The sequence below is a fragment of the Octopus sinensis genome, linkage group LG17 (assembly GCF_006345805.1).
Source record: "Octopus sinensis linkage group LG17, ASM634580v1, whole genome shotgun sequence".
Classification (NCBI taxonomy): Eukaryota; Metazoa; Mollusca; class Cephalopoda; order Octopoda; family Octopodidae; genus Octopus; species Octopus sinensis.
This window is the reverse complement of record NC_043013.1, coordinates 4,783,703-4,809,462: the sequence shown is the minus strand read 5'-3', so window position 1 is coordinate 4,809,462 and position 25,760 is coordinate 4,783,703. Positions and strand designations below refer to the sequence as shown.

Here is a 25,760-nt window from a genome sequence, read left to right as displayed (position 1 = left end):
TGGTATATTTTATGGAAAAAAAAATGCTTTGCGGAATTCCTTCTAAGTTCAAATATTTAACTTCAAATAACTTAACCTTTCCACCCTTTGGAGTTGGGCATACCAACTTTGACTATAGAGCTTCGATCTTTTCGGTTTGAACGGCAGTTTTTAACATAATTCCTAGGTAACTAAAAAATTTTAAACTTCGCATACTGGTAGAATGTGTTTATAACACATCTTTTTCTCTTGGCTTTATTGAGAAAATTCTAGAGTTTGTAAGACATTTGTTGTTGTTTTTTCTTCAATTTCTGCAATTTCAACCAATCAGTGACGTCTATTGAGGTAAAAAAAACATTCTGTGCCTCGTTTAAGAAACAGATTGGGTTTATTTACATTTGTGAAGAAAAAAAAGATACCCTTCCCCCCACCCTAACCCTAACTAATCCTAATCCTAAAACAGACTGAAATGCAATAGATCGATACTAGGGTCATAATTATGGGTGACAATTTCATATGACACCGCTAGAAAAAACTGCCGTTCAAACCGAAAAGATCCTCGAGCTTCTCAATCAGGATTGACTTGGATCTGGCAACAATATATAAGGTCACAGCAATTTATCTAGGTCAGTGCTTTTCAAACTTTTTGCTGGAGCGGAACCCCAAGGAAACATTCCACTGGCTCGGGGGGAACCCCTGTGCAATAATTTAATAGTCTTATGCACACACATCTGCACAGGAAAATTAAAAATTACTGCCGATTTTAGCAGTTTTGCAACTTCTTGCGGAACCCCTGGACTGTACTGGCGGAACCCTGGTTGAAAAACCACTGCTCTACGTAAACTTCAGAAGGAACTTTAATTCCCCTGACACCGCTGATTTCAACACCTACCTCTTTCCGCAGCGGAGCTAAGTAAGTTTTCTAAAGTCTGCTTTGATGTTAGGAACGATCGGACAAAATGTCATTCGACGATGTAATTTCATCCCTGTCGAGTGTAGTGGTTGTTATTTATCTCTATGTCATCTTTGATTGAATATACATATGATGGAAGACGTTCCAGCTGTTATGTCCCATTTTTTTTCTTTATTTAGGTAAAGTGCAATTCAAGGCCGTTTAATCCAATCGAGTCTCCTTCCCCTCTTAAGACAGTAGAATGTGATTTGATGGAGATGCATTCGATATTATTTCTAGAAGGTTGTGCGACTTCACAGAGATATCAAATGGTGGTAGTGGTGTCTTTAAGCCAACCAGGAGGCTTGTTTGTGGTCGTTGGATTTGCTCGAAATAGCAGCTAAACCTCCCCAAAATTACAATTTCCAATGAAATGAACGACAAATTACAGGATGTAGCCCAAGATACCCTTCAATTGAAAGAAAATACAAAAACGAAAGAAAGAAATGGGATGGGATGGGGACTGTTAGGACGCCTTTGATAATATATCTGCTCTATGAAGGCTGACTTAGAGCTAAATAACATGCATATTCCAGGAATAGATCGCCGTTGATTTAATCATGTCGCTCCTCTAAAAAAATATAAAGTAATATTGTCAAGTACTGGTTTCAATTTAATCTACTAGCTCCTCATCCCGGACGGAGATTTGAAATAACTTTGTTTCAAGTTTCCAGACCTCGTGGGGTAAACGAATAGAACCTGTTCCCCTCCCAAATTTTTAGTATTCCTGTGATTTATACAATAAAATTTATTGTGAACACAGGAGAAACTGATAGTGATATGTGGAAACAGTACCTGGAATCAAAGGGTTTTAAAATAAACTTAGCAAAGATGAAGGTCCTAGTGAGCAAGAAATCAGACAAGACCCTTCACCCTTCTAGTAAATGGCCCTGCTTGGTATGCAAGTGAATCATCATCCATGCGAACACATTTCTCTCCTACAACATCACAATTCTCTCTCACACACTGTCTTGCAACACGAAATACCTCAAGTCTTTGGGCCTCACAGCACAGAACATTGGCAAATTTTTTCTTATCTGCTTCCCCTCTGGCTAAATAAACCTGCCTCCTAGCTTCCCTTCTGACAGTCTGATACAATTCCCTGCTACCACTGTTCTTCCAGTCCTTCCAAGCCTGTTTCTTTTCTCTAATAGCCCTGTGAACAACATTGTTCCACCACCATGTTATTTTGGGTCGAGAGGGGACTTTGCACCATTCATAGATCTAGTCAGTGGCCCTCAGCAGATTTTCCCATAGAAACCTCCGGTTGTCTTCTTCATTATGTGAAGCTATATCCCCTTCTATTTCATCAAAGGCTTCAAGTAATATTTCTCTAAATCTATGTCCATTTGCAGGATCTTTAAGCATCCAGACCTTCTCCTCCATGCTGGTCGTCTTCTGGGCATCCATTTAGCCCTGATCCTGAAGTCACTAACTACCAGTCTATGTTGTGGGGCACATTCTTTGCCTGGGAAAGTTTTGGCATTTATAAGCAGCCATCTTTCCCTTTTTCTGGTGTGGATGTAGTCAATTTGGCTAGTGTGTCTGCCAGAACAGTAGGTGACTAGGTGACTGGCAGGTTTTCTGAAGTTAGTATTGCAAACCATAAGACCATTTGCATTGCAGAAATATTAATATTTTTAAAGTTCTTTATAATCTCTGATGAGGCCTATGGTTATATATGAGTACCCTATTTTTAAATGCCTACAACCTCAATATAATTGACAACTATAGGCACTGGAAAAAAAAACTACTTTTATCCATAGACTGAAACAGCTGTAAGGAGTGATTTTAATGATTTCAATAATTTATATTATGATTTTTATAATTGTATTATCTTATATGTATTGAATTATACTGTATATATGTATGTTATTATGGTTGTAGTTTTGATAATTAAATAAGACAACATTCTAATATCCGAAAGCTGATAAACCAACTAATGTGTTTCTCCATTTTCTTATTTGTATTATAAATTAATGGTAAAATATTTCTTTACCTTCACCCATTTAATACAATAAATAAGTTAATTGCATTGCAATTAAAAACACTTGTGTATTAAGAATTTGGGTATTACACCAACAGTATATTGGATAAGTATTATCCCTTAGTGGGTTGGATCCATAACCCCTAACTTACTTGGTGTTATATATATATATATATATATATACACATATCTGCACCATCGGATACTCCTGAAACCAGTAGTTGAGTGTCCTACCGAAAAGGAATCGATGCTAGATGTGTCAAAACAATTGTCATGATTGACAATAACTTTTCGCATATTTCATGTTCGATCTTTCATTTGTTATATATGTAATATAATATAATATAATATAATATATATATATATATGTAATATATATATATATATATATGTAATATATATATATATATGTAATATCTATTTTCCCATGTAATATATATATTTGCAAAATCAAGAACCAACACTAAAATGATATTAAGTGAAGAACTCTAGAATCTACAGCATAAAATATCTCCGTATTTCTGTATTTCATAGTCTGACAATGTTCCGCAGAGCTGGACAAGCAGAAATTCTTCGCTCGAATCAAAAAGATGAATTTTATATATCGTATCTTCGATCTACACTATCAGAAACTTTCCAGAGTATTGTTGGTATGTACGGATTGACCTTATTCTTTTACCTTATCATTCATTATATACACAGCTTCTAAAGTTATGTTACAGACTTTAATAATTTACTGCTTGAACTGCTGTGGAGTTGACCCTTAAATCCTTAAAAATGTTTCAGCCTGAAAGCTGCAGCCATGTTGGGGACAAGCCTGGTGGTAAAGAAGATGATGCCACATGTTGCCGAGGCCATCATCCTGTCTGAATGTGGAAAAGAAGGGAACGGTTTCATAGCCAGGCTTCCTCTCATTCCATTCATCATCATCATCGTATAACGTCCATTTTCCATGCTAGCATGGGTTGGACGGTTCAACTGGGGTCTGGGAAGCCAGATGGCTGTGCCAGGCCCAGTCTGATCTGGCAGTGTTTCTACAGCTGGATGCCCTTCCTAATGCCAACCACTCCGTGAGTGTAGTGGGTGCTTTTTATGTGCCACCCGCACAGGTGCCAGACATCCTTTTTCATTCAGCAGAATGCAATTTCCTATTCGTATCAGCTTTTCACTGTCTATCAATAACCCCAGGATCAGACACTGTCTGTGGTAGGACTTCACTTGGAAGAGTTGTGCTTCTCACACGAGTAATTATATGTTGGCTGCTCTAGAGTGAGAGGCAAAAAATATGTTTGCATATGTTCCACAAGGAAAAACAAAGAATATTGTTTACCGAGAGGTTTTGTAGGAATTACTACATCCTACGATGCACTCCAGTATCCACTTCTCTTAGTGAATGGTGAAGATGTATACCATTTCGGTATTCCACAGCATAATACCAACAGTCCTAAAGACTGCACCAACAAAGCAGTTTCCTTCATGGACTTCAGTATCAAAGCCTATTTTCAGTTACTCCCACCAACCATGCAGTAAGCCATTATGCCTTACTTTTTCAAGTAATTCACTACTGCATATCCTCATGTGACTGCATAGGCTCAGTTTATGTTTCTTATTCTACAGCCACACCAACAATCCATTGTCAACCTTTCACCTTCTGCAACATTTCAACAGTTCACTTCACCATTGCCGTATCCCATTGCAGCCCCTTTCTGGAATGTATCCTTTTACATACAGTACCTCCATTACACCTACATTCATTTGACTGCGAACCATAGGTCATGGTAGCCACAGTGCTGACAGCTTTAAGGTGCTTTCAAAAATCACTTACCCACCCACCGCCAATTTTCTGTAACAGGTTAGGGCCTGGAATCCTCCATACGGATGCATGACATGTCGCTTAGGTAAATTAGCCCATCATTTACTCCGCAAATGTTTTGTCATCAATGCTGCATTTCCCCGTATCATATGTTTCAACATAACTATAATATATATATATATATATATATATCTCAAAAATAAGCAACAAGAATGGATCCGGTAATTTAGTACAATTGTTTCATACTATAACATTTTATTAAAAGCTGTAAATATTGCAGCAGATATAATATGTCAAGTAATCTTCAGCTAATTTCATATAGGTTTTCCAATAATATAAAGTTCTCAAATCAATTAGTTACATCCCAGAGAAGGTAAATATACCGATAAAGCTGTAGATATGAATTTCAGGAACATGAAGTAGGATGCCACACAGACCAAACTTAAGTTCACAACTAACTGTTGTAAGAAAAATTTCCTTAGTTATAAGAATGGTAGTAAGGGCAGGTTAAGGAATCAAATTAGTTGAAGAAAAGAAGGGGAAAAAATTTAGATGTAAAAAGACAAAACAGATTGTCACTAGAATAAAGAGTCAATCTATTTCTGTGGTGACAGAAGATTTAGGTCAGTGTGGGAGGAACATTAAATTCTTAGGAGACTGTGAAGCTGACCAGACCTTACTTTCAAATGAAAGCCATCAGAATTTTTAGTAGGAATTTAGAGAATTATGCCATTTTAATCCTGAGCAATGGCAGGTGTCTCTGCTAGTTATTAATAAGATAATCAATAATATATATTTAGTTAAAATTGAAAATTAACATACAGTTAAAAGATAATATAACATACATAGAGATACATTGGTACTTGCATATATTAACATACTCAAATTCTTACAGAAATATTGAGGTAGATACATGCACACCTGTTACAGATGGTTGTGTAAATAAACCATTCACTAATATAAAGGTGCTATGTGGTAATAAGTTTGGTTCCCACCCATATATTTCCAAGTTCAGTCCCACTGCATGGTGCCTTGGGCAAGTGTTTTCTACTGTAGCCTTGGGCCAAACAAAGCCTTGTGAGTGGATTTGGTAGACAGAAGCTGGAAAAAAGCCCATTGTATATATAGATGCGTGAGTGTGTGTCTTTGTGTTTATGTTTGTCCCTCAGTACTGCTTGGCAACTGGTGTTGGTGTGTTTACACCCTCATAACTTAGCAGTTCGGCAATAGAACCTGATACAATAAGTACCAGGCTTAAAACAATGAAGCACTGGGGCCAACTTGTTTGGCAAAATCTTCAAGGTGGTGCCCCAGCATGGCCACAGTCTAATAACTGAAACAAGTTAAAAATAGAAGATAATGCAAAAGTGCTGGCATGACTGTGTGATAGGAGTTTGCTTCTGACCCGCATGGTTCTGCATTCAGTTCCACTGCATAGTACCCTATTCTGCCTACTGCTATATGGTTTTGTGTTGTTATTGTTACAAAGGCGGCGAGCTGGCAGAAACGTTAGCACGCCAGGCAAAATGCGTAGCCGTATTTCGTCTGCAGTTACGTTCTGGGTTCAAATTCCGCTGAGGTCGACTTTGCCTTTCATCCTTTTGGGGTCGATAAATTAAGTACCAGTTACGCACTGGGGTCGATGTAATCAACTTAATCCGTTTGTCTGTCCTTGTGTGTCCCCTCAGTGTTTAGTCCCTTGTGGGTAGTGAAGAAATATATTTTTACATTTGTTCATTATGCTAACCCTTTGTGCTTATACCTGAAGAATCAACACTTACCAATATGGCTGAAATAATACTGATACAATGTATTATTTCAGATATCATTTAATAATGTTTCAGCCATCATCTGGTAAAGCACATGCATCTGGTGCATGTGGTTTGTGAGTTAGGTGTATAAAAGTGTGAGATGAATGTAATAATTTGGGATGCAGTGTGGAAGGATGTAGTTATGTTATCATGATCACTATTCATACCTGATGAGATAGAGCAGCTATGGTGGAAGATGAGGTATTTTTCTTTTTACTAGAGTGAAGAAGGGAATCTGTAGTATGAAATAATGCTACTCATCTTCATTATCATTTAGCGTCCGCTTTCCATGCTAGCATGGGTTGGATGGTTCAACTGGGGTCTGGGAAGCCAGAAGGCTGCGCCAGACCCAGTCTGATCTGGCAATGTTTCTACAGCTGGATGCCCTTCCTAACGCCAACCACTCCGTGAGTGTAGTGGGTGCTTTTTACGTGCCACCAGCACAGGTGCCAGACGGGGCTGGCAAACGGCCATGGTCGGATGGTGCTTTTTACGTGCCACCGGCACGGGGGCCAGGCGAGGCTGGCAAGAAAGAATGGAAATAGTATGTGCAAATGAGCTGAAGTTGCATCTATTGGGTCATGCGGTCTTGTTCAGGTGGATAGTGATACGATCCACTAACCTATGACTGGTTTTTCCTATATATATCAGGCCACAGAACCGACATTTAAGGTACCATTTAATGTTTTATTTGTTTTCTTATTACCCACAAGGGGCTAAACATAGAGGGGACAAACAAGGACAGACAAACGAATTAAGTCAATTACAACGACCCCAGTGTGTAACTGGTACTTAATTTATCGACCCTGAATGGATGAAAGGCAAAGTCGACCTTGGCGGAATTTGAACTCAGAACGCAGCGGCGGACGAAATACGGCTACGCATTTTGCCCGGCGTGCTAACGATTCTGCCAGCTCGCCGCCTTGTTTAATGTTTTATTGGAGTGCAGATGCGTCTTCCACAAACCAAGTCTGCTTGTCTTGCTTACCTTCTGCCCATCTTTAAAAAGTACAGTATGGTCATGACAGGAATGTATTCGAAAATAGGTCTGGTTGATTAGGGCTAACACTACGTGAATTAAAACTAACTTTTCCCTCATATGTGCTGTGGAAGGATTCCAACCATCACCCAAATAACTAAAAGTGGACTGACCCATTGCTATGAAATGAAGAACTGCCAGCAATTGATTGTGAACAGTTCACTGTGAGCCATTGGCTGAGAGTGTGTATCCACATGAAATAGTAATCATATTGCGTCGTGTGAATACTTTCTTTCCCCCTACTTCATTAAATTAGATATCCGACACAAGGATATAAAAATATGCTAACTGCTCTTATTTTCATTGTCTTTTCTTATACACAGGTATGAGATCATGGATACACCTTCGCAAAGAACTGGAAGTTTTTGCTGATTTCACTTACTTCTTACTGACAACAGCTGCTGGTAAGTGCATAGCTTTTGTTTGTCTTTTTATTGCTATTTATGCACCACTAATTATCTGGATACACACATATATACAAATGCACATTTACTTACACATTCATGCATACATATATACATTATATTATATATATACAATATGTTACATTACTCGGTAGTCAAGATAAAACTCTGAGTTTCAGATGCCGAAGTAGAAATCCACAACACCATCTCTTCGGTTATCTGGCTATTTGAAAACGCTATCTCTATTATAAACTCTTTTTTGACATATACGAGTATCTATTATAGCGTTTTCAAATAGCCAGATAACCGAAGAGATGGTGTTGTGGATTTCTACTTCGGCATCTGAAACTCAGAGTTTTATCTTGACTACCGAGTAATGTAACATATTGTATAGATAAATTTCCTCTATTTACATAATATTGAGGTCTCTTTCTTTCTTTTGTTATCTTACCATTTTATCAATACATTATATTATATATATATATAAAAACTTACTTGGAGAAAAGAAATGAAATGACGCGAGGGCGCTCAGTCATATAATAATTTAATAAATAAAATATATGCATACATACATACATATATGTATGTACCTACATCTATATGTATATATACATGCATATATATGTATATATACATGCATCTATATGTATATATACAGTGCGGGTGGCACGTAAAAAGCACCCACTACACTCGCGGAGTGGTTGGCGTTAGGAAGGGCATCCAGCCGTAGAAACACTGCCAGATCAGACTGGGCCTGGCGCAGCCTTCTGGCTTCACAGACCCCAGTTGAACCGTCCAACCCATGCTAGCATGGAAAACGGACGCTAAATGATGATGATGATGATGATATATATATGAGTACAGGACACCACAAATAAACGTAGAACACAACGAGAAATGAAAACATAAAAACAAACAAGAGAACGGACTTTTTTTAACAACGAAAAAACAGAGTACAAGACAAACAATACAAGGAATATTCCCCTTCATCAGCTGTCCCTGGTTCGACTCAATGCGTGTTTCGAAGTTAAGGACAGAACACGATCCAGTCGAAGCAGTCCTTCCTGCAAAAGAATTAAATAGAATTCTTTTGCAGAGGGGTAAAACAAGGAAAGAAAAAAAAGTGACAAGAACAGGACGTAAAAGAAATACAAATAAAAATACAGTACACATAAAGAATAAAAACAGGACAATGAAACCAACATTGAGGGCTTTTTTTAAGCCTAGACGATGGAAAAATTCGGAGCGCAATTTAGAATCGACTTTCTAGAGACAGAAAAAGTCGGTGTTGACTTGTAGAAAGCTACGAGCAAAAGAAAGTTAGTAGTCCACTCAGCAGTGAGAGAGATGAGGAGGAGTGAGAGAGAGAGAGAGATAAAGAGGAAAGGAAACCAGAAAGAGTGAAAAATAAGAAGGAGAGAGACCGGTAGAGAGGAAGGAAAGAAAGGTCAAGTAATGGGTTAGAGAGTGCGCATCATAATTATATATAAAAACTTACTTATAACTTATAAACAAGGGCAAAAGAAAAATTATTTCCATGCCAATATGCTGATAACAGACTTTTTATTCGTCAATTTCCACTTATCATGATACACTCACTATAAATACACATCGTGCTGAAATTGGGGAAGCTAGTCAACAGAATTAAAAAAAAAAGTTTGTTATTTCTATATTGAATTAAAAAAAAATTCTGTTGACTAGCTTCCCCGATTTCAGCACGACGTGTATTTATAGTGAGTGTATCATGATAAGTGGAAATTGACGAATAAAAAGTCTGTTATCAGCATATTGGCATGGAAATAATTTTTCTTTTGCCCTTGTTTATAAGGGAGACCGATAGAATAGGTACTGGGCTTACAAAGAATAAGTCCCGGGGTTGATTTGCTCGACTAAAGGCGGTGCTCCAACATGGCCGCAGTCAAATGACTGAAACAAGTAAAAGAGTTAAGAGTAAAGTATTTCTTTCCAATGTTCTGTCAGTTTAGCCCTCTTTTAGTATTCAGGTTACACTATCAAATGTACTTGTTCATTTATTCAGATTGTTTTGAATTAATCAGGCATTATCTCATAGTTTTGAGATTTTGATGGTGTGTTTGTTTAGTTTAGAACAACATTGTAGAATATATGTAAGATTAATCCTTTCAGTTTGAACATAAAACAGCTCTGTAGAAACTTTGCCAGATCAAGATTGAAGCCTGGTGCAGCCATCTGGTTCGCCAGCCCTCCGTCAAAATCGTCCAACCCATGCTAGCATGGAAAGCGGACGTTAAACAATGATGATGATGATGTATGTTTTAAATAGAAAGGACATGTGGCTTAGTGGTTAGGGCATTCAGCTCACACTCATAAGGTTGTAAGTTCAATTCCTGGCAGCACATTGTGTTCTTGAGCAAGTGTCTTTATTTCATGTAGCTCCAGTCCACTCAGCTGGCAAAAATGGGTTGAAACTGTATTTTGAAGGGTCAACCTTGTCACATTCTGTTTCACAGTGAATCTTCATGAAAACTATGTCATGGGTACATGTGTCATTGGTCAGTGTGCTCCCTTGATTGGATCAACTGGAACCATCGTTGCTTTAACCGACAGAGTGCTCAAAATATCTGGTAGTGTCGGCTATAACCTAGTCACCCGTATAGTTAACCAGGTGATACACGAAGGAGTCATACCCAATGACTGGTGTAGCAGCATACTAGTCAACTGCTACAAAGGTAAAGGAGACGCCCTAGATACAAATAATTACAGAGGTATCAAGCTGTTGGATCAGGTAATGAAGGTTACAGAGAGGGTCATAGCCCAACTGATTAGGGAGAGAGTCAACTTGGACGACATGCAGTTTGGTTTCATGCCAGGGAAAAGCACCACTGATGCCATATTTCTGGTGAGACAGCTGCAGGAGAAATACCTAGCCAAAGATAAGCCCCTGTACTTGGCTTTCGTTGACATGGAGAAAGCCTTTGACAGGGTCCCCCGATCCCTTATCTGGTGGTCAATGAGGAAACTAGGGATAGATGAATGGCTGGTGAGGGCTGTGCAAGCCATGTACAGGGATGCCGTAAGTAAGGTTAGGGTTGGCAACATGTACACAGAAGAATTCAAAGTAGAGGTTGGGGTCCACCAAGGTTCAGTACTCAGCCCCCACCTATTTATCATAGTCCTCCAGGCAATTACGGAGGAATTCAAGACAGGATGCCCCTGGGAGCTCCTCTATGCTGACGACCTTGCTCTAATTGCTGAGTCACTATCAGAACTGGAGGAGACGTTCCAGGTGTGGAAGGAGGGTTTAGAATCGAGGGGCCTTAGAGTCAACCTAGCTAAAACCAAAGTACTAATAAGTAGGAAGGTAGACCAATCACAAATGTCTTCAGGAAGATGGCCCTGCTCGATCTGTAGAAAAGGTGTAGGTAGAAACTCTATAAGATGTACCCAGTGTAAGCTATGGACGCACAATAGGTGCAGCAATGTCAAAGGAAGACTAACTGGGAAGATAGTTTTTGTATGTAGCAGATGCTCAGGAGCATTAACCTCCGAAAATCTGCAGAAAACAACTTCCGTCACTTTCCAGGGGGAGAAACTAGAAGTAGTTGATAGCTTCCGTTATCTAGGTGACCAAGTCAGTAGTGGGGGTGGGTGCGCTGAAAGTGTAACTGCTAGAATAAGAATAGCCTGGGCAAAGTTTAGGGAGCTCTTACCTCTGCTGGTGACTCTGCTGCCTCTCGCTCAGAGTAAAAGGCAGACTGTATGATGCATGTGTACGAACAGCCTTGCTACATGGCAGTGAATAATGGGCCGTGACTGCTGGGGACATGCGTAAGCTCGCGAGGAATGAAGCCAGTATGCTCCGATGGATGTGTAATGTCAGTGTGCATACTCAACAGAGCGTTAGTACCTTGAGAGAAATGTTGTACCTAAGAAGCATCAGTTGTGGTGTGCAAGAGAGACGTTTGCGCTGGTATGGTCATGTGGCGAGAATGGATGAAGATAGGTGTGTGAGAAAGTGCCAATCCCTAGCAGTTGAGGGAACCCGTGGAAGAGGTAGACCCAGGAAAACCTGGGACGAGGTGGTGAAGCACGACCTTCGAACTTTAGGCCTCACTGAGGAAATGACCAGCGACTGAGACCTTTGGAAATATGCTGTACGTGAGAAGACCAGGCAGGACAAGTGAGTCCAGCCCACTTATGCATGCCTTTCCTCCCTTGGACACAAAGACCTGTTGAGGCAAGCGAAGTCGATATAGAACCTCATCCGACGACAGGCACCCGTCTTGCTTGCGAAGACCTGTTGGGGCAAGTGAAATCGAAATCGGAATCGAAATTGAACCAATCCTATGACTGGCACCCGGCAGATGCCAGAACCCCTGGACTGGTGGTATGTAAAAAGCACTATCCGAATCGTGGCCGATGCTAGTGCCGCCTCGACTGGCTTCTGTGCCGGTGGCACGTAAAAAGCACCATCCGAATCGTGGCCGATGCCAGTGCCGGTGGCACGTAAAATGCACCAATCCAACCGTGGCCGTTGCCAGCCTCGCCTGGCACCTGTGCAGGTGGCAGGTAAAAAGCACCCACTACACTTATGGAGTGGTTGGCGTTAGGAAGGGCATCCAGCTGTAGAAACATTGCCAGATAAGACTGGAGCCTGGTGCAGCCTTCTGGCTTCCCAGATCCCCGGTCGAACCGTCCAACCCATGCTAGAATGGAGAACGGACGTTAAATGATGATGATGATGATAGTGTCTCACTGTGAAATTTGGCTCCATAAGTTATACAAATTATGATGAAATATTAATTAACAATCATTAATCCTCATCTCAAACTGTTTACTTATTTGCAAGACTAAATACATATAGGCGCAGGAGTGGCTCTGTGGTAAGTAGCTTGTTTACCAACCACATGGTTCCGGGTTCAGTTCCACTGCGTGGCATCTTGGGCAAGTGTCTTCTGCTATAGCCCCGGGCCGACCAATGCTTTGTGAGTGGATTTGGTAGACAGAAACTGAAAGAAGCCTGTCATATATATGTATATATATATATATATATGTATGTGTGTTTGTGTGTCTGTGTTTGTCCCCCTAGCACTGCTTAACAACCGATGCTGGTATGTTTACGTCACCGTCACTTAGCGGTTCAGCAAAAGAGACCGATAGAATAAGTACTGGGCTTACAAAGAATAAGTCCCGGGGTCGAGTTGCTCGATTAAAGGCGGTGCTCCAGCATGGCTGCAGTCAAATGACTGAAAGAAGTAAAAGAGTAAAAGAGAGAGTAAAGAGTATAAATGTGACCCTACATATTTATTGATTCACAACCCATCCTGTATTGATTTTCTAGTTCAAATATTGTTTTGTACTGTGGTAAATATTGTGGGTCTTGGTACATATTATTCATTATAATTTTAGTTATATTCTGGTATATTTTTTTGTTTGTTTCAGGTTTCCAGACACTTGGGGAGGAGTATGTGAATATAATTCAGGTGGACGGTACTCTGCGAGCACCAGTCTCAACCATGGTGAGTTACCTTACTTCCTTTTCCTCCCCTTTCTCCTCCTCTTAATTGTGGCCATAAGATTGATTTCTGCAATCATCATCATCATCATCATCGTTTAACGTCCGCTTTCCATGCTAGCATGGGTTGGACGGTTCAACTGGGGTCTGGCAAGCCCGAAGGCTGCACCAGGCCAGTCAGATCTGGCAGTGTTTCTACAACTGGATGCCCTTCCTAACGCCAACCACTCTGAGAGTGTAGTGGGTGATTTTATGTGCCACCGACACAGGTGCCAGACGAGGCTGGCAGACGGCCACGCTCGGACGGTGTTTTTTATGTGCCACCGACACAGGTGCCAAACAAGGCTGGCAGACGGCCACGCTCGGATGGTGTTTTTTATGTGCCACCGACACTGGTGCCAGACGAGGCTGGCAGACGGCCACGCTCGGACGGTGTTTTTTATGTGCCACCGACACAGGTGCCAAACAAGGCTGGCAGACAGCCACGCTCAGATGGTGTTTTTTATGTGCCACCGACACAGGTGCCAGACGAGGCTGGCAGACGGCCACGCTCGGATGGTGTTTTTTATGTGCCACCGACACAGGTGCCAGACGAGGCTGGCGAACGACCACGATCGGATGTATTTATTTTCCTTGTGAGGATGCCTGCTAACACTTTCCATAAGAGGTTAAGACAAGCAATTGGTTGGTAATTGCCCTTTGATCTATCTTTTATCAACAGTACTGTCTTTCCCTCTACCATCCATTCTGGAACCACATCGTTTTGTAGGCAGTCATCTAATTGCAAAACAATTCGTGTGCAGACCTAAACCACTTGAGCCAGTTGCCTCGATTCCATCTAGCTCTGCTGCTCACCAGTTTGGCAGTTTCAGTACCTATACAATTACATCTTCTATTATAGATACATGACTCTGCCTTTGAGCCTCAGGATGTTGGAGTTTGGAGCTCATGGAATGAACCCACTCAGCACCATTGTTGTGGATAACCTCTTGCCCCCAAATGTTATCCCAAAATTGTCAGGTTTTCTCTGCTTCAGAGGATATATTACCTTCTGTATCCCCACCCAAGCTCCTAAAAACTGCCTTTGGTTGATTGTGAATAGTCTGTTTTGATGGAACTGCAATATGCATTCAGTGTGGTGTTGCACCTTCACTACTTTTGCTTGAATATCTTGTTTTAGGGTTTCAATCACAGTTTTGAACCCTTTATTTTCTACATGGTACTTTATTTCAAGATATGCCTTCATACCTTCTTTAGTATGTTTCCATTGCCCTTTGAACCATTATTGTCTGCGACTCAGCTCTTCAGGCAGTACTTTACGCAATATGCGTGCAGTTCCAAGCAATGCCAATTTTTGCAAAACACCTAAATTGTAGGGTATTTCTAAAGTTTCCAGATGTTTCTTTAGGTTGGCTGAATTTGAACCCAGCGCTCTGATGACAAGAACAACCTTTGTTTGTCTCTCCCAGCTGCCACATCTTGGCAATCTCAATTCTCAGGTCTCCATATTTATCAATCTTTTCTCTTTCTTTCATGATAATATGTTGATCTCTTGGCACTGCCACATCAATTGTTTGGCACTCTTGTTTGTCCTATTATTATTATTATTATATTATTATTATTATTATTATTATTATTATTATTATTTCCTTCTTTCTTCAAATTTTCTTCTGTCTCTCGCCGAGTGTTTTCCGTACACCTAGGGCAGAGAAGCTCATTGTATGCATTCCCAGATTACACATGCAAATTCACAGGTAAAATATGTATTTAAAAAAATTAACAAATAAATAAATTCATGAATGGATGGTGTTTTCAAAGCAATAATGCTCTTCTCAGTACATGAGCCATTCCAGTTAACACGATCTTTTGCACTTCCTGTAGGGATGGTAAACCTGGTATCATTTTCAAATAGGTTTCAGTACCCTTTTTTTATCATTCCTAGAGATCCTACAATCACTGGTACTGTAGTTGCCTTGAGATGCCACATTTTTTTCAATTTCTATTAGCAAGTCTTTATATTTACTGATCTTGTCAAATTCTTTCGCCGCTATATTGTGATCGCAAGGAATACTCATGTCAATTAATAAACACACCTTTTTTGTCTGATCTTTTATAATATCCGGTTTATTAGCTTTTATAGTTTTGTCGGTCTGTATGGGGAAGTCCCATAGAATCGACACATTTTCTCCCTCAGTCACAGCTTCAGGATGGTGTTTATACCTTTTGTCAGCAGTTTTTGATTTTATAATACCGACATATTGTCCAGTGTAAATACTGGTCGACTCTGTCATGTCTTGCTTTATATTCTACAGGTGTTAAGACTCAACACCCTGAGATTAGGTGGTCTATAGTTTCAATCTCATCGTTACAGAATTGGCATTTTGGGTCAGCTCCATTTTTTTATCACATTGGCTTGGTAGTTCCGGGTTAATAAGCTTTGGTCTTGAGCAGCTAATATGAAACCTTCACTCTCTGCTTTTAGCCCTGAGCTTCATAACCATTGGTGCATGTGTTTCTGGTTGACATCAGCTTGTTTGCTACGGGCCACATACTTGCCATGCAGAGGTTTCTGTTCCCATCTGATAGCTAATTTTTCATGTGCTTTTGTCTTTGCAATTAATTTTCTTTTCTTTGCAGCAGCAGATGGCGCATTTCCTTCAACTTAATCAATCTGGTTATTATTATTATTATTATTATTATTATTATTATTATTATTATTATTATTATTGAGTGAGCGAGCAGAGCATGCCATCAAAGTGACACTGGGGTAAAATATACTAAGCCCAGTATACCCATCATGACTACCCGTCTGATAAGGGTACACCAGGCACATGCATCACAACCATATGTGCGCGACATGGTGATCTCATATCAAGATAAACAGCACATGACCTTGCAGGTGGAGCCCAGTTAGAATTTTCTTCAGATCGAGTAACCCATCCCGCTCAAAAGGTCCCTGAATAAGGGTTGTTTAAGGACATTGAACAAAACACCCATGTTTCCAGAGGTGAATTATTCAAACCCCAAAGAATCCTTCTCAACACATGGCTATGATGCTCCCCCACTACTTCTGCTCGTGATCAGAGATGCACATATCGTCAGCCACTAAGGGACATGCTCAACTGGTTATGGTCAAACAACTGACAAGCAAATCTGTGGTATTGAGCAGAATATTTGCTGTAGTCCATCTTTTATACAAAGACAAAACAATGTACATGATAACACTTCCAATCAGTTAAGATCAGAAGCCATGAAAGCCACTGCCTGGTACTGCATCAGGGCTTTTACTGCATCAGGGCTTTTATTATTATTATTATTATTATTATTATTATTATTATTATTATTATTATTATTATTATTATTATTATTATTATTATTATTATTATTATTATTCACCTCTTTAATTTTATTGTGGCTGAATGGAAGGAGTAAAATTGGTGGGTCTTAAAGAGAGTAACATTCTCTAATTGGGGTCTGGTTTGAGTGCTTGCAACAGAGTGGATAATCAATGGGGTTGATGGTGATGTTAAAGGGAGCAATAAAGTCTACCATTGAAGAACAGGTAAGATCCTTTCAACAAGTTTTGGGATGATTTCTCAAGCCTTGTAAGTGAAACTTAACTTTTATTGAGGTAGGACTCATATGCTGTCAGTGCTATGTGGTGGGATTAGAATCCGGAACTAACTTTTATGAATCAAGCTTCTTAACCACATGACACCTTTGTACCTAAGCCTATATCTTCATTTGTTTCCATTTGCAAAAATACAATAATATTTTTATAAGCCATTTCAGATCAAATTTTTGACCAATGCATAAAAAAAAATGTATTTGTGTTTCAGAGGAGATCATTTATGATCTTGCTTCATGTCTGGACTCCCTATGTATTTCAAAGATTCTTTGACAAATGCCAGAAAGACTTAATGAAGCCAGATTCCAGCCTGAGATTTTTGTCACTTCATAGCAAAGAGTTTTTAATAAAAATGATTCCAGTTGTGAAACAGTGTATGCTGTTTTGTCACAGATTCCACCTGACGGCCTTTTACCTCAGAGGTATTTTCTACCATATTGCCAAACGTCTCTTGGGAGTCCATTATGTGAGTTTACTTCTTATATACATAATTGTTTCTTTTTATTTATCATCTGTTTTGGGATGCCAGCTTTTGTTAGAAGAAATTATTGAGGTGTTGCATTACTGCTTGATGTCCTTCCTTCCTATTATTAACCCTTACCCGATTTTTAAGTAAGGGGTAAAAGCACCGTCCGTTCGTGGCCGTTTGCAAGCTCTGTCTGGCCCCGTGTCGGTGGCACGTAAAAGCACCATCCATTCGTGTTCGTTGCCAGCCTCGGCTGGCCCCGTGCCGGTGACACGTAAAAGCACCATCCGTTCGTGGCCATTTGCCAGCTCTGTCTGGCCCCGTGTCGGTGGCACGTAAAAGCACCATCCGTTCGTGTTCGTTGCCAGCCTCGGCTGGCCCCGTGCTGGTGACACGTAAAAGCACCATCTGTTCGTGGCCGTTTGCCAGCTCTGTCTGGCCCCGTGTCGGTGGCACGTAAAAGCACCATCCGTTCGTGTTCGTTGCCAGCCTCGGCTGGCCCCGTGCTGGTGACACGTAAAAGCACCATCCGTTCGTGGCCGTTTGCCAGCTCTGTCTGGCCCCGTGTCGGTGGCACGTAAAAGCACCATCCGTTCGTGGCCGTTGTGCCAGCTCTGTCTGGCACCTGTGCAGGTGGCACGTAAAAAACACCCACTACACTCGCGGAGTGGTTGGCATTAGGAAGGGTATCCAGCCGTAGAAACACTGCCAAATCTGACTGGGCCTGATGAAGCCTTCCGGCTTCACAGACCCCAGTTAAACCGTCCAACCCATGCTAGCATGGAAAACGGACGCTAAATGATGATGATGATGATGGGTATCCTATTCCACCTGTCTTTGAAGGTGCAAAGCTAGTGGGGAAATGAAAGCAACATTACTGCTTATAGTTAAGTGCTGTTCAGAGAAATGTAGACAAACACAGAAACATACAAACATGTACACATGCATGCACACATACATACATATACATATTCTTCCCTCCATCCTTTCCTTCCTTTTATCTTTCATTCACCAACCCTCACTTGTTTCCAAACTAGGTAATATTTTTCCATGACTCCAGATGTTTCTATTGAATATTAGAAATGAATGACAGATCCTTCTCCATGTTTAACAGTTGGAAGAAGGCAGTCTGGGTCAAATGCTTCATTTGGCTGTCTCCACTCATATACTTGGCCGGTGGTTGGAAATAAGGTGAAGGATGACTTGTCCAAGAAAATAACATTTTCCCACTGCTCTAGGGACCAATTCTGTAGATTCTTACTCCACTCTAAACACTTTGCAACATTTGTTTTTGAAAGTAGTGGTTTTCTGATTGCAGCCCTCCCTTGAAATGCAGCTTTGTGCAGCTCCCAGCAAACAGTTTTTGTAGAAACTGGATTCTCAAGGTGGTCATTAAGTTCTGCAGTAATTTTAGGAGCTGTACTTTTGTGATTCTTTCTACCAATTTGCGTAAGAGTCCAACAGTTCCTATCTGAAAGTTTTGGCTTTCTTCCAGAGTTTTGTTTCAATGAGGAGGTTTTTCCCTCTTTCTCAAAGGCCGTCATTACTTTCAAGACAGTACTTCTTAATACACCAAACATTTCAGCTATTTTCGTTATGCTAGCGCCTGCCATATGTGCACCAACAATTTGACCTCTTTGAAAGTCCAGTAGATCTGTCATTTTAATGAATTTTAATTACCTTTTTCTGATGATATCTGAAAAGAAACAGCAATTTTAGCAAAACATATTAAGCAACCCTAATAATAAATCAAAAAACAAAACAAAATTAACTTCCTACGCCTTGATCCTTGGATCTTACCTTTACACACACACACACACGCACGCATGCACACACACACACACATACACACTTTTTCTCACCCCCACACACTGAGTCATAATATTCATGCTTATTTAGTCTTAATGTGAAGTTAGATCCAATGAAATCTTTTTTCAACTGCCTGGGATGAGGATTGAACAGACTAGTTTTTTTGTTATTTATCAATTTACCAACATCCAGTATCTCTTCTGTTCGAAGCTGCTGATGATAACAGTTGAAAGTTACTAAAATGTCAACGAATATTTTACAAAATATGATCCATGAGTCTAACAAAAGATGGTCAACAGCCCTATAATTACTTTACCAATAGAGTCAGTGTTATGAATAAATAGATATGCAGATTCATACCATCATCATCATCATCATCATCGTTTAACGTCCATTTTCCATGCTAGCATGGGTTGGACGGTTCGACCGGGGATCTGGGAAGCCAGAAGGCTGCACCAGGCTCCAGTCTTATCTGGCAATGTTTCTACAGCTGGATGCCCTTCCTAACGCCAACCACTCCGTGAGTGTAGTGAGTGCTTTTTACGTGCCACCTGCACAGGTGCCAGACGAGACTGGCAAACAGCCATGATCGGATGGTGCTTTTTACATGCCACCGGCACGGGGGCCAGATGAGGCTGGCAATGGCCACAATCGGATGGTGCATTTTACGTGCCACCAGCACGGAGGCCAGTCGGGGTGGCGCTGGCAACGGCCACGTTCAGTTTGTATTTAGTCTCAATTTGAAATTAGTCCCATAAACACCTTTTCAGTATCTTGCCATGAACATTGATCGATCTTGAAGAATTGTTACTTAACAACTCATCAGGATATCCTCACACTGACATTCTCTCCATTTCTCTTTTTCTCTACTGCAGATTCAATTTACCTTGAAACCAAAGACAAGGTTTGGAATATTCTGGCTCCTAGGATGGTTGACTGCTTCTCAACTTCTTGGTGGTGTGTTAATTAGTGCCTACCAGTTTCATAAGACTTTACAAGATCTCAAATCTAAAGTTATCTCATCACCACTCTCCATGTAAGTTGATAAAATTAAAAACTGTTGTAGTGGAGCACTTGTTGAAGCCTTGTTTTTATTCTTTTACTGTTTTCAGTCATTAGACTGCAGGGAACCTCCTTTAAAAGTTTAAATTTACTTAATTATGTCAAACTCTAGTACTTTGGTAAAAGAAGATAATAATGTTGGAGGTAAATACTTCTATGCATTTTTGTTTGACTGATTTTGTTCATTCAACCATGTTACAAACAATAACTCTGAGCACCTTTTTGAACTCCGCCCGTCTAACACCCGTGGACATGTTTACAAAGTCAGAAAACAGCACAGCTCCCATGACTTTAGGAAACATTTTTCACGCTGAGAGTTGCTGAAGCATGGAACAAACTGCCGGCATCAGTTGTTAGTTGTCGGAGCACTGCATCCTTCAAAACTTCCATGCTTCCTGAGATTCGCCAACACTACACCTGATTTTCTCCCCGCCATACACACACAAGCATGTATCTGACTCATACATTGTTCGCTTTCCAGACATTTCTACATTACTGCATATACTTTTTATATGCACTTTCTGACAAGTTGTGGTGCACCTGAGCACTGTATACAATAATTTCATTATTATTATTATTATTATTATTATTATTATTCATACTGATGCACCCATGCATGTGTATCTTTTATCTTTCTATCTTTCTACTTGTTTCAGTCATTAGACTGCGGCCATGCAGGGGCACCACCTTGAAGAATTTTAGTCAAACAGTTTGACCCTGGTGCTTATTTTTATTAAGCCTGCTACTAATCCTATTGGTCTCTTTTGCTGAACTGCTAAATTATACCAACACTGGTTTGTCAAGCAGTGGTGGGGGACAAACAGACACAAAGGCACTCACTGGTATATATACACACACAGCGGGCTTCTTTCAGTTTCCCTCTACCAAATCCACTCACAAGGCTTTGGTGCATAGTAGAATCAGCTGTGTGTGTGTAGTGAACACTAAGGATCCCTCAAATTGCTAGGAATTGCTGTCAAATCTCCCCAAACCAATAGAAAAAACTGGAAAACCTTTGATCAATAAGCACTGACAAGGAACTCAACAATTACTGCTACAAATATGATTAGAAAGGGATTTCCAGTGGGTTGATGTTATGGAACTTACTTAGAATGGATGAGAAGATGGGAAATTGGTAAACTAAAATTCTAAAGTATTTTCTCAACAAGTATTGAGTTCAGTTTCTCTCTTCATTTTGAAGCTGAGCAAGAAACGGTGCTTTGCCAGGTGGCAATATGGAGATGTTGTTTAGGCTGAAGCCTGCCTTCATCAAACAATCGGGTGTTTTTCTCTACCCTTTGGGAACCACTAACCTAGCTCTGTTTAAAGAGATTTCTAAGGCATTTGTTCAAATCCATTGCAAGATAAAACTCTCATTTCATCTTTCCTTCGTTAATGAAGTTTATGCTTAAACTGTAAATGAGATTGTTTATTTTGTTTTGTTTTTATTATTGTATTATTTAACTCCATGTCAGCCCTGATTAAAAAAAACAAAGACCTTAAAATCAAAAATATTCTAGCCATGACCATTCCTTCTTTTTATATATGCCCATTGCATTCCTGCAACTCAAGTGGAATAGCCAAAGGGTATTTTGTTTGAATGTACCATTTTATCAATTTTCTTACCAATGTATGATATATGATGGAGATCAGCAAAAGATATATGCACACGTGTACATGTATATGCAGAGCTTCTGCACAGTTTCCATGCACCAAATTTTACTCATAAAGCATTGATCAATCAAGGAGTTTGATAGAAGACACTTGTAGAAGATGTCACACATTGGGCATCACATCTGGAAGTTTGTGGGGGCAATGCAAACTTGTTAATATCACATTTATACCTGTTGGGCTCTTGTTATCAATTTACTTCTATATATTTTCAGTTGTAAGGTGAAGTCTGTAGCAACTGCATCAAGTCATCAGTGTCCTCTGTGCTTAGAACTTCGTCATGAAACAACTGTTACACCATGTGGTCATCTTTTTTGTTGGAGTTGTATCCTGGAATGGTGTCAGACCAAGGTAAGAGGCTGCAGTGTCACACCTCTCAAGCTTCCTTTCTTTTAAGTTTGCTTTTTACTCTCTCTCTCTCTCTCTCCTCTCTCTCTCTCTTTTACTCTTTTACTTGTTTCAGTCATTTGACTGCGGCCATGCTAAAGCACCACCTTTAGACGAGCAAATCGACCCCGGGACTTATTCTTTGTAAGCCCAGTACTTATTCTATCGGTCTCTTTTGCCGAACCGCTAAGTGACGGGGACGTAAACACACCAGCATCGGTTGTTAAGCATTGCTAGGGGGACAAACACAGACACACAAACACACACACACACACACATATATATATATACATATATACAACAGGCTTCTTTCAGTTTCTGTCTACCAAATCCACTCACAAAGCATTGGTCGGGGCTATAGCAGAAGACACTTGCCCAAGATGCCATGCAGTGGGACTGAACCCGGAACCATGTGGTTGGTTAGCAAGCTACTTACCACACAGCCACTCCTGCGCCTATCTGTTCATCTTTGATCAAGCAGATCCATAATCAAGAGTATTCCAGTCATGACTATCCTATCTTTTACTCATACATAGACATAGTATATCTTGGACTTCATTACCCAGTATATCCCTCCTTGAGTTTTATGCCAGACACGATCAAGCAAATCTCTGATGACAAGCATTCCAGCCATGACAATCCCATCTATTATTCGAATATATTATGTTGAGAATTCTGTTTTATGTGTCATTTCTTGTTCTCATATAGCCCCAGATCAGCCTAATAGACCCCACCTAAGTAGTGAGTTGAACATTTTAGGTGCAACCTACAGAATTATTGCTCTAAATCCTCAAAATGAGCCTAGGGAAATTTCAAGATTCCAAGGGCAAATTGGGGATTCCAATGGGGAAATTGTTTTTAGGTTGAAAAATTCTTTGTCATTATTTACAGTTTTTGCAAGATTTATTTTCCTTAATAATTTTAAGGATATTAATGTTAAGCAATAATTGAGTTGTTTACAAGACTTCTTCATTTGATGTGAGGGAAACCAGGATGGTAAACTTGTAAAGGAAGTAAATACAGAAAACAGTTTTGAATCCCTGTACTAGATATGTCAGACCTCCACCTAGCAGTTACCCAAAGTCTGCTCTTTGAAAGTTGTAGGAAATTGCTTGTTTTCTAACTTATACCTGATATGACTAGGATATTTTTATTCTTACTGTTGTTTGGTTGATTCAGCAGACCTGTGATTATAGGCATTTCACCATAACCATCTAGTCTTTATTTTTTTTTACATGCAGAGAACCCAGTACCACATTATCCAACATGTCCTTTTCTAAGATGGGTTTGATTTGAGGAAATTTGGCTGCCATATTTAGCCAGTCCTTAACGCCATATTGAAGATCCCTTATTGGCTTGTTGGTGTTGGAGTAGTGTTATAGATGTGTCTGAGTGTTTATGTAATAGCAGAGACTGTGTAGGACAGAAAGTCTTCTTAGGATGATGTTGTAGCAGTATCCTGGAATGAGGTTGGTGTTGAAACAGACACTGTTGGAAGTTACCGCAGTAACGAACTGTCCATCTCACAAGCTAGATCTCAATTCATTAGAAATAACAGTCAAGTTATCCTCAGTTTCTACTTTTTACATTCTTCCATTTGAAATAAGGAAAGGACACACTGGATGATGTAGTCTGGTATACATTGTCAAAAATAAGATTGGATAGTCATAAATGGAATGGTTGGATCATTCCATTCATGGTCTTACTTTTACTTTACTTTACTTTACTTGTTTCAGTCATTTTGACTGCGGCCATGCTGGAGCACCGCCTTTTTTTGTCGAGCAAATTGACCCCAGGACTTATTTTTTTGTAAGCCTAGTACTTATTCTATCGGTCTCTTTTGCCGAACCACTAAGTAACGGGGGCGTAAACATACCAGCATCGGTTGTCAAGCGATGTTGGGAGGGACAAACACAGACACACAAACACACACACAAATATATATACATATATATATATATATATATATATATATATATATATACGACAGGCTTCTTTCAGTTTCGTCTACCAAATCCACTCACAAGGCTTTGGTTGGCAATTCGACCCCCAGGACTTATTCATTGTAAGCCTAGTACTTATACTATCGGCCTTTTTACCGAACCGCTAAGTTATGGGGACGTAAACATATCAGCATCGGTTGTCAAGCGATGTTGGGGGGACAAACACAGACACGCAAACACACACACGCATATATATATATATACATATATACGACGGGCTTCTTTCAGTTTCCGTCTACCAAATCCACTCACAAGGCATTGGTCGGCCCGGGGCTATAGCAGAAGGCACTTGCCCAAGGTGCCACGCAGTGGGACTGAACCCGGAACCATGTGGTTGGTAAACAAGCTACTTACCACACAGCCACTCCTGCACCTATATTTAGATTGCATAACCTTTATTCCAGTCATTGGTATTTCAATTAAATAGACAAAGAGTATCTTGGATTTTTTTTACAATCTATCAACCTAAATCAGTATATGTGTTTTGTCAATTTATTCATTATTATTAGAAAACATATCTCTGTAATTTACAGGCCTGCTCAATGCATTTAAATTTCTCTTCCTTGTGGCAAATTTTAATTTACTCTATTGTTTGAACTGTTTCTGCCGACTAATTTTTGATACAAATTTAATATAAATGTTTGTTTCTTTTACCTGTAGGGGGAATGCCCATTATGCAGAGAGAAACTTCTGAGCTGTCGTCTTATTTATCTCCAAAATTATGACTTTTGACACCCAAATTCTAACATTTGTATGTAATAAATTATGTAAATATAAAATGGCAAGTGTTATCACTACAATGTATAAAAATTTTGTGTTTCTGTTATATATACACACACACGTATGTATATATATATGTGTGTGTGTGTGTATGTATGTGTGTGTATACTCTTTTACTCTTTTACTTGTTTCAGTCATTTGACTGCGGCCATGCTGGAGCACCGCCTTTAATCGAGCAAATCGACCCCGGGACTTATTCTTTATAAGCCCAGTACTTATTCTATCGGTCTCTTTTGCCGAACCGCTAAGTAACGGGGACATAAACACACCAGCATCGGTTGTTAAGCAGTGCTAGGGGGACAAACACAGACACACAAACACACACACAAATATATATATATATATATATATATATATATATATATACATATATACAACAGGCTTCTTTCAGTTTCCGTCTACCAAATCCACTCACAAGACATTGGTCGGCCCGGGGCTATAGCAGAAGACACTTGCCCAAGATGCCCCGCAGTGG

At 39.9% G+C, this 25,760-nt stretch overlaps 1 protein-coding gene across 4 annotated transcripts; it reads left to right on the top strand.

The window, feature by feature from the left end:
• The first annotated feature begins 525 nt into the window (after positions 1-525).
• LOC115220948 (peroxisome biogenesis factor 10) lies at positions 526-25,315 on the top strand. Of its 4 annotated transcripts, none has more exons than XM_036510270.1 (8): positions 526-886; positions 3,451-3,568; positions 7,905-7,985; positions 13,407-13,483; positions 17,319-17,573; positions 20,258-20,418; positions 22,331-22,466; positions 25,166-25,315. In XM_036510270.1, exons 2-8 carry the CDS (start codon positions 3,460-3,462, stop codon positions 25,235-25,237), a joined length of 891 nt encoding a protein of 296 aa, XP_036366163.1. In that variant the 5' UTR covers positions 526-886; positions 3,451-3,459; the 3' UTR covers positions 25,238-25,315. The 4 variants fall into 4 exon arrangements, with proteins under 4 accessions (XP_036366163.1, XP_029647018.1, XP_036366162.1 ...); XM_029791158.2 differs by having other exon boundaries at positions 527-892; positions 3,453-3,568; XM_036510269.1 differs by lacking the exon at positions 526-886 and adding an exon at positions 1,010-1,071 and having other exon boundaries at positions 3,453-3,568.
• Positions 25,316-25,760: the final 445 nt, after the last annotated feature.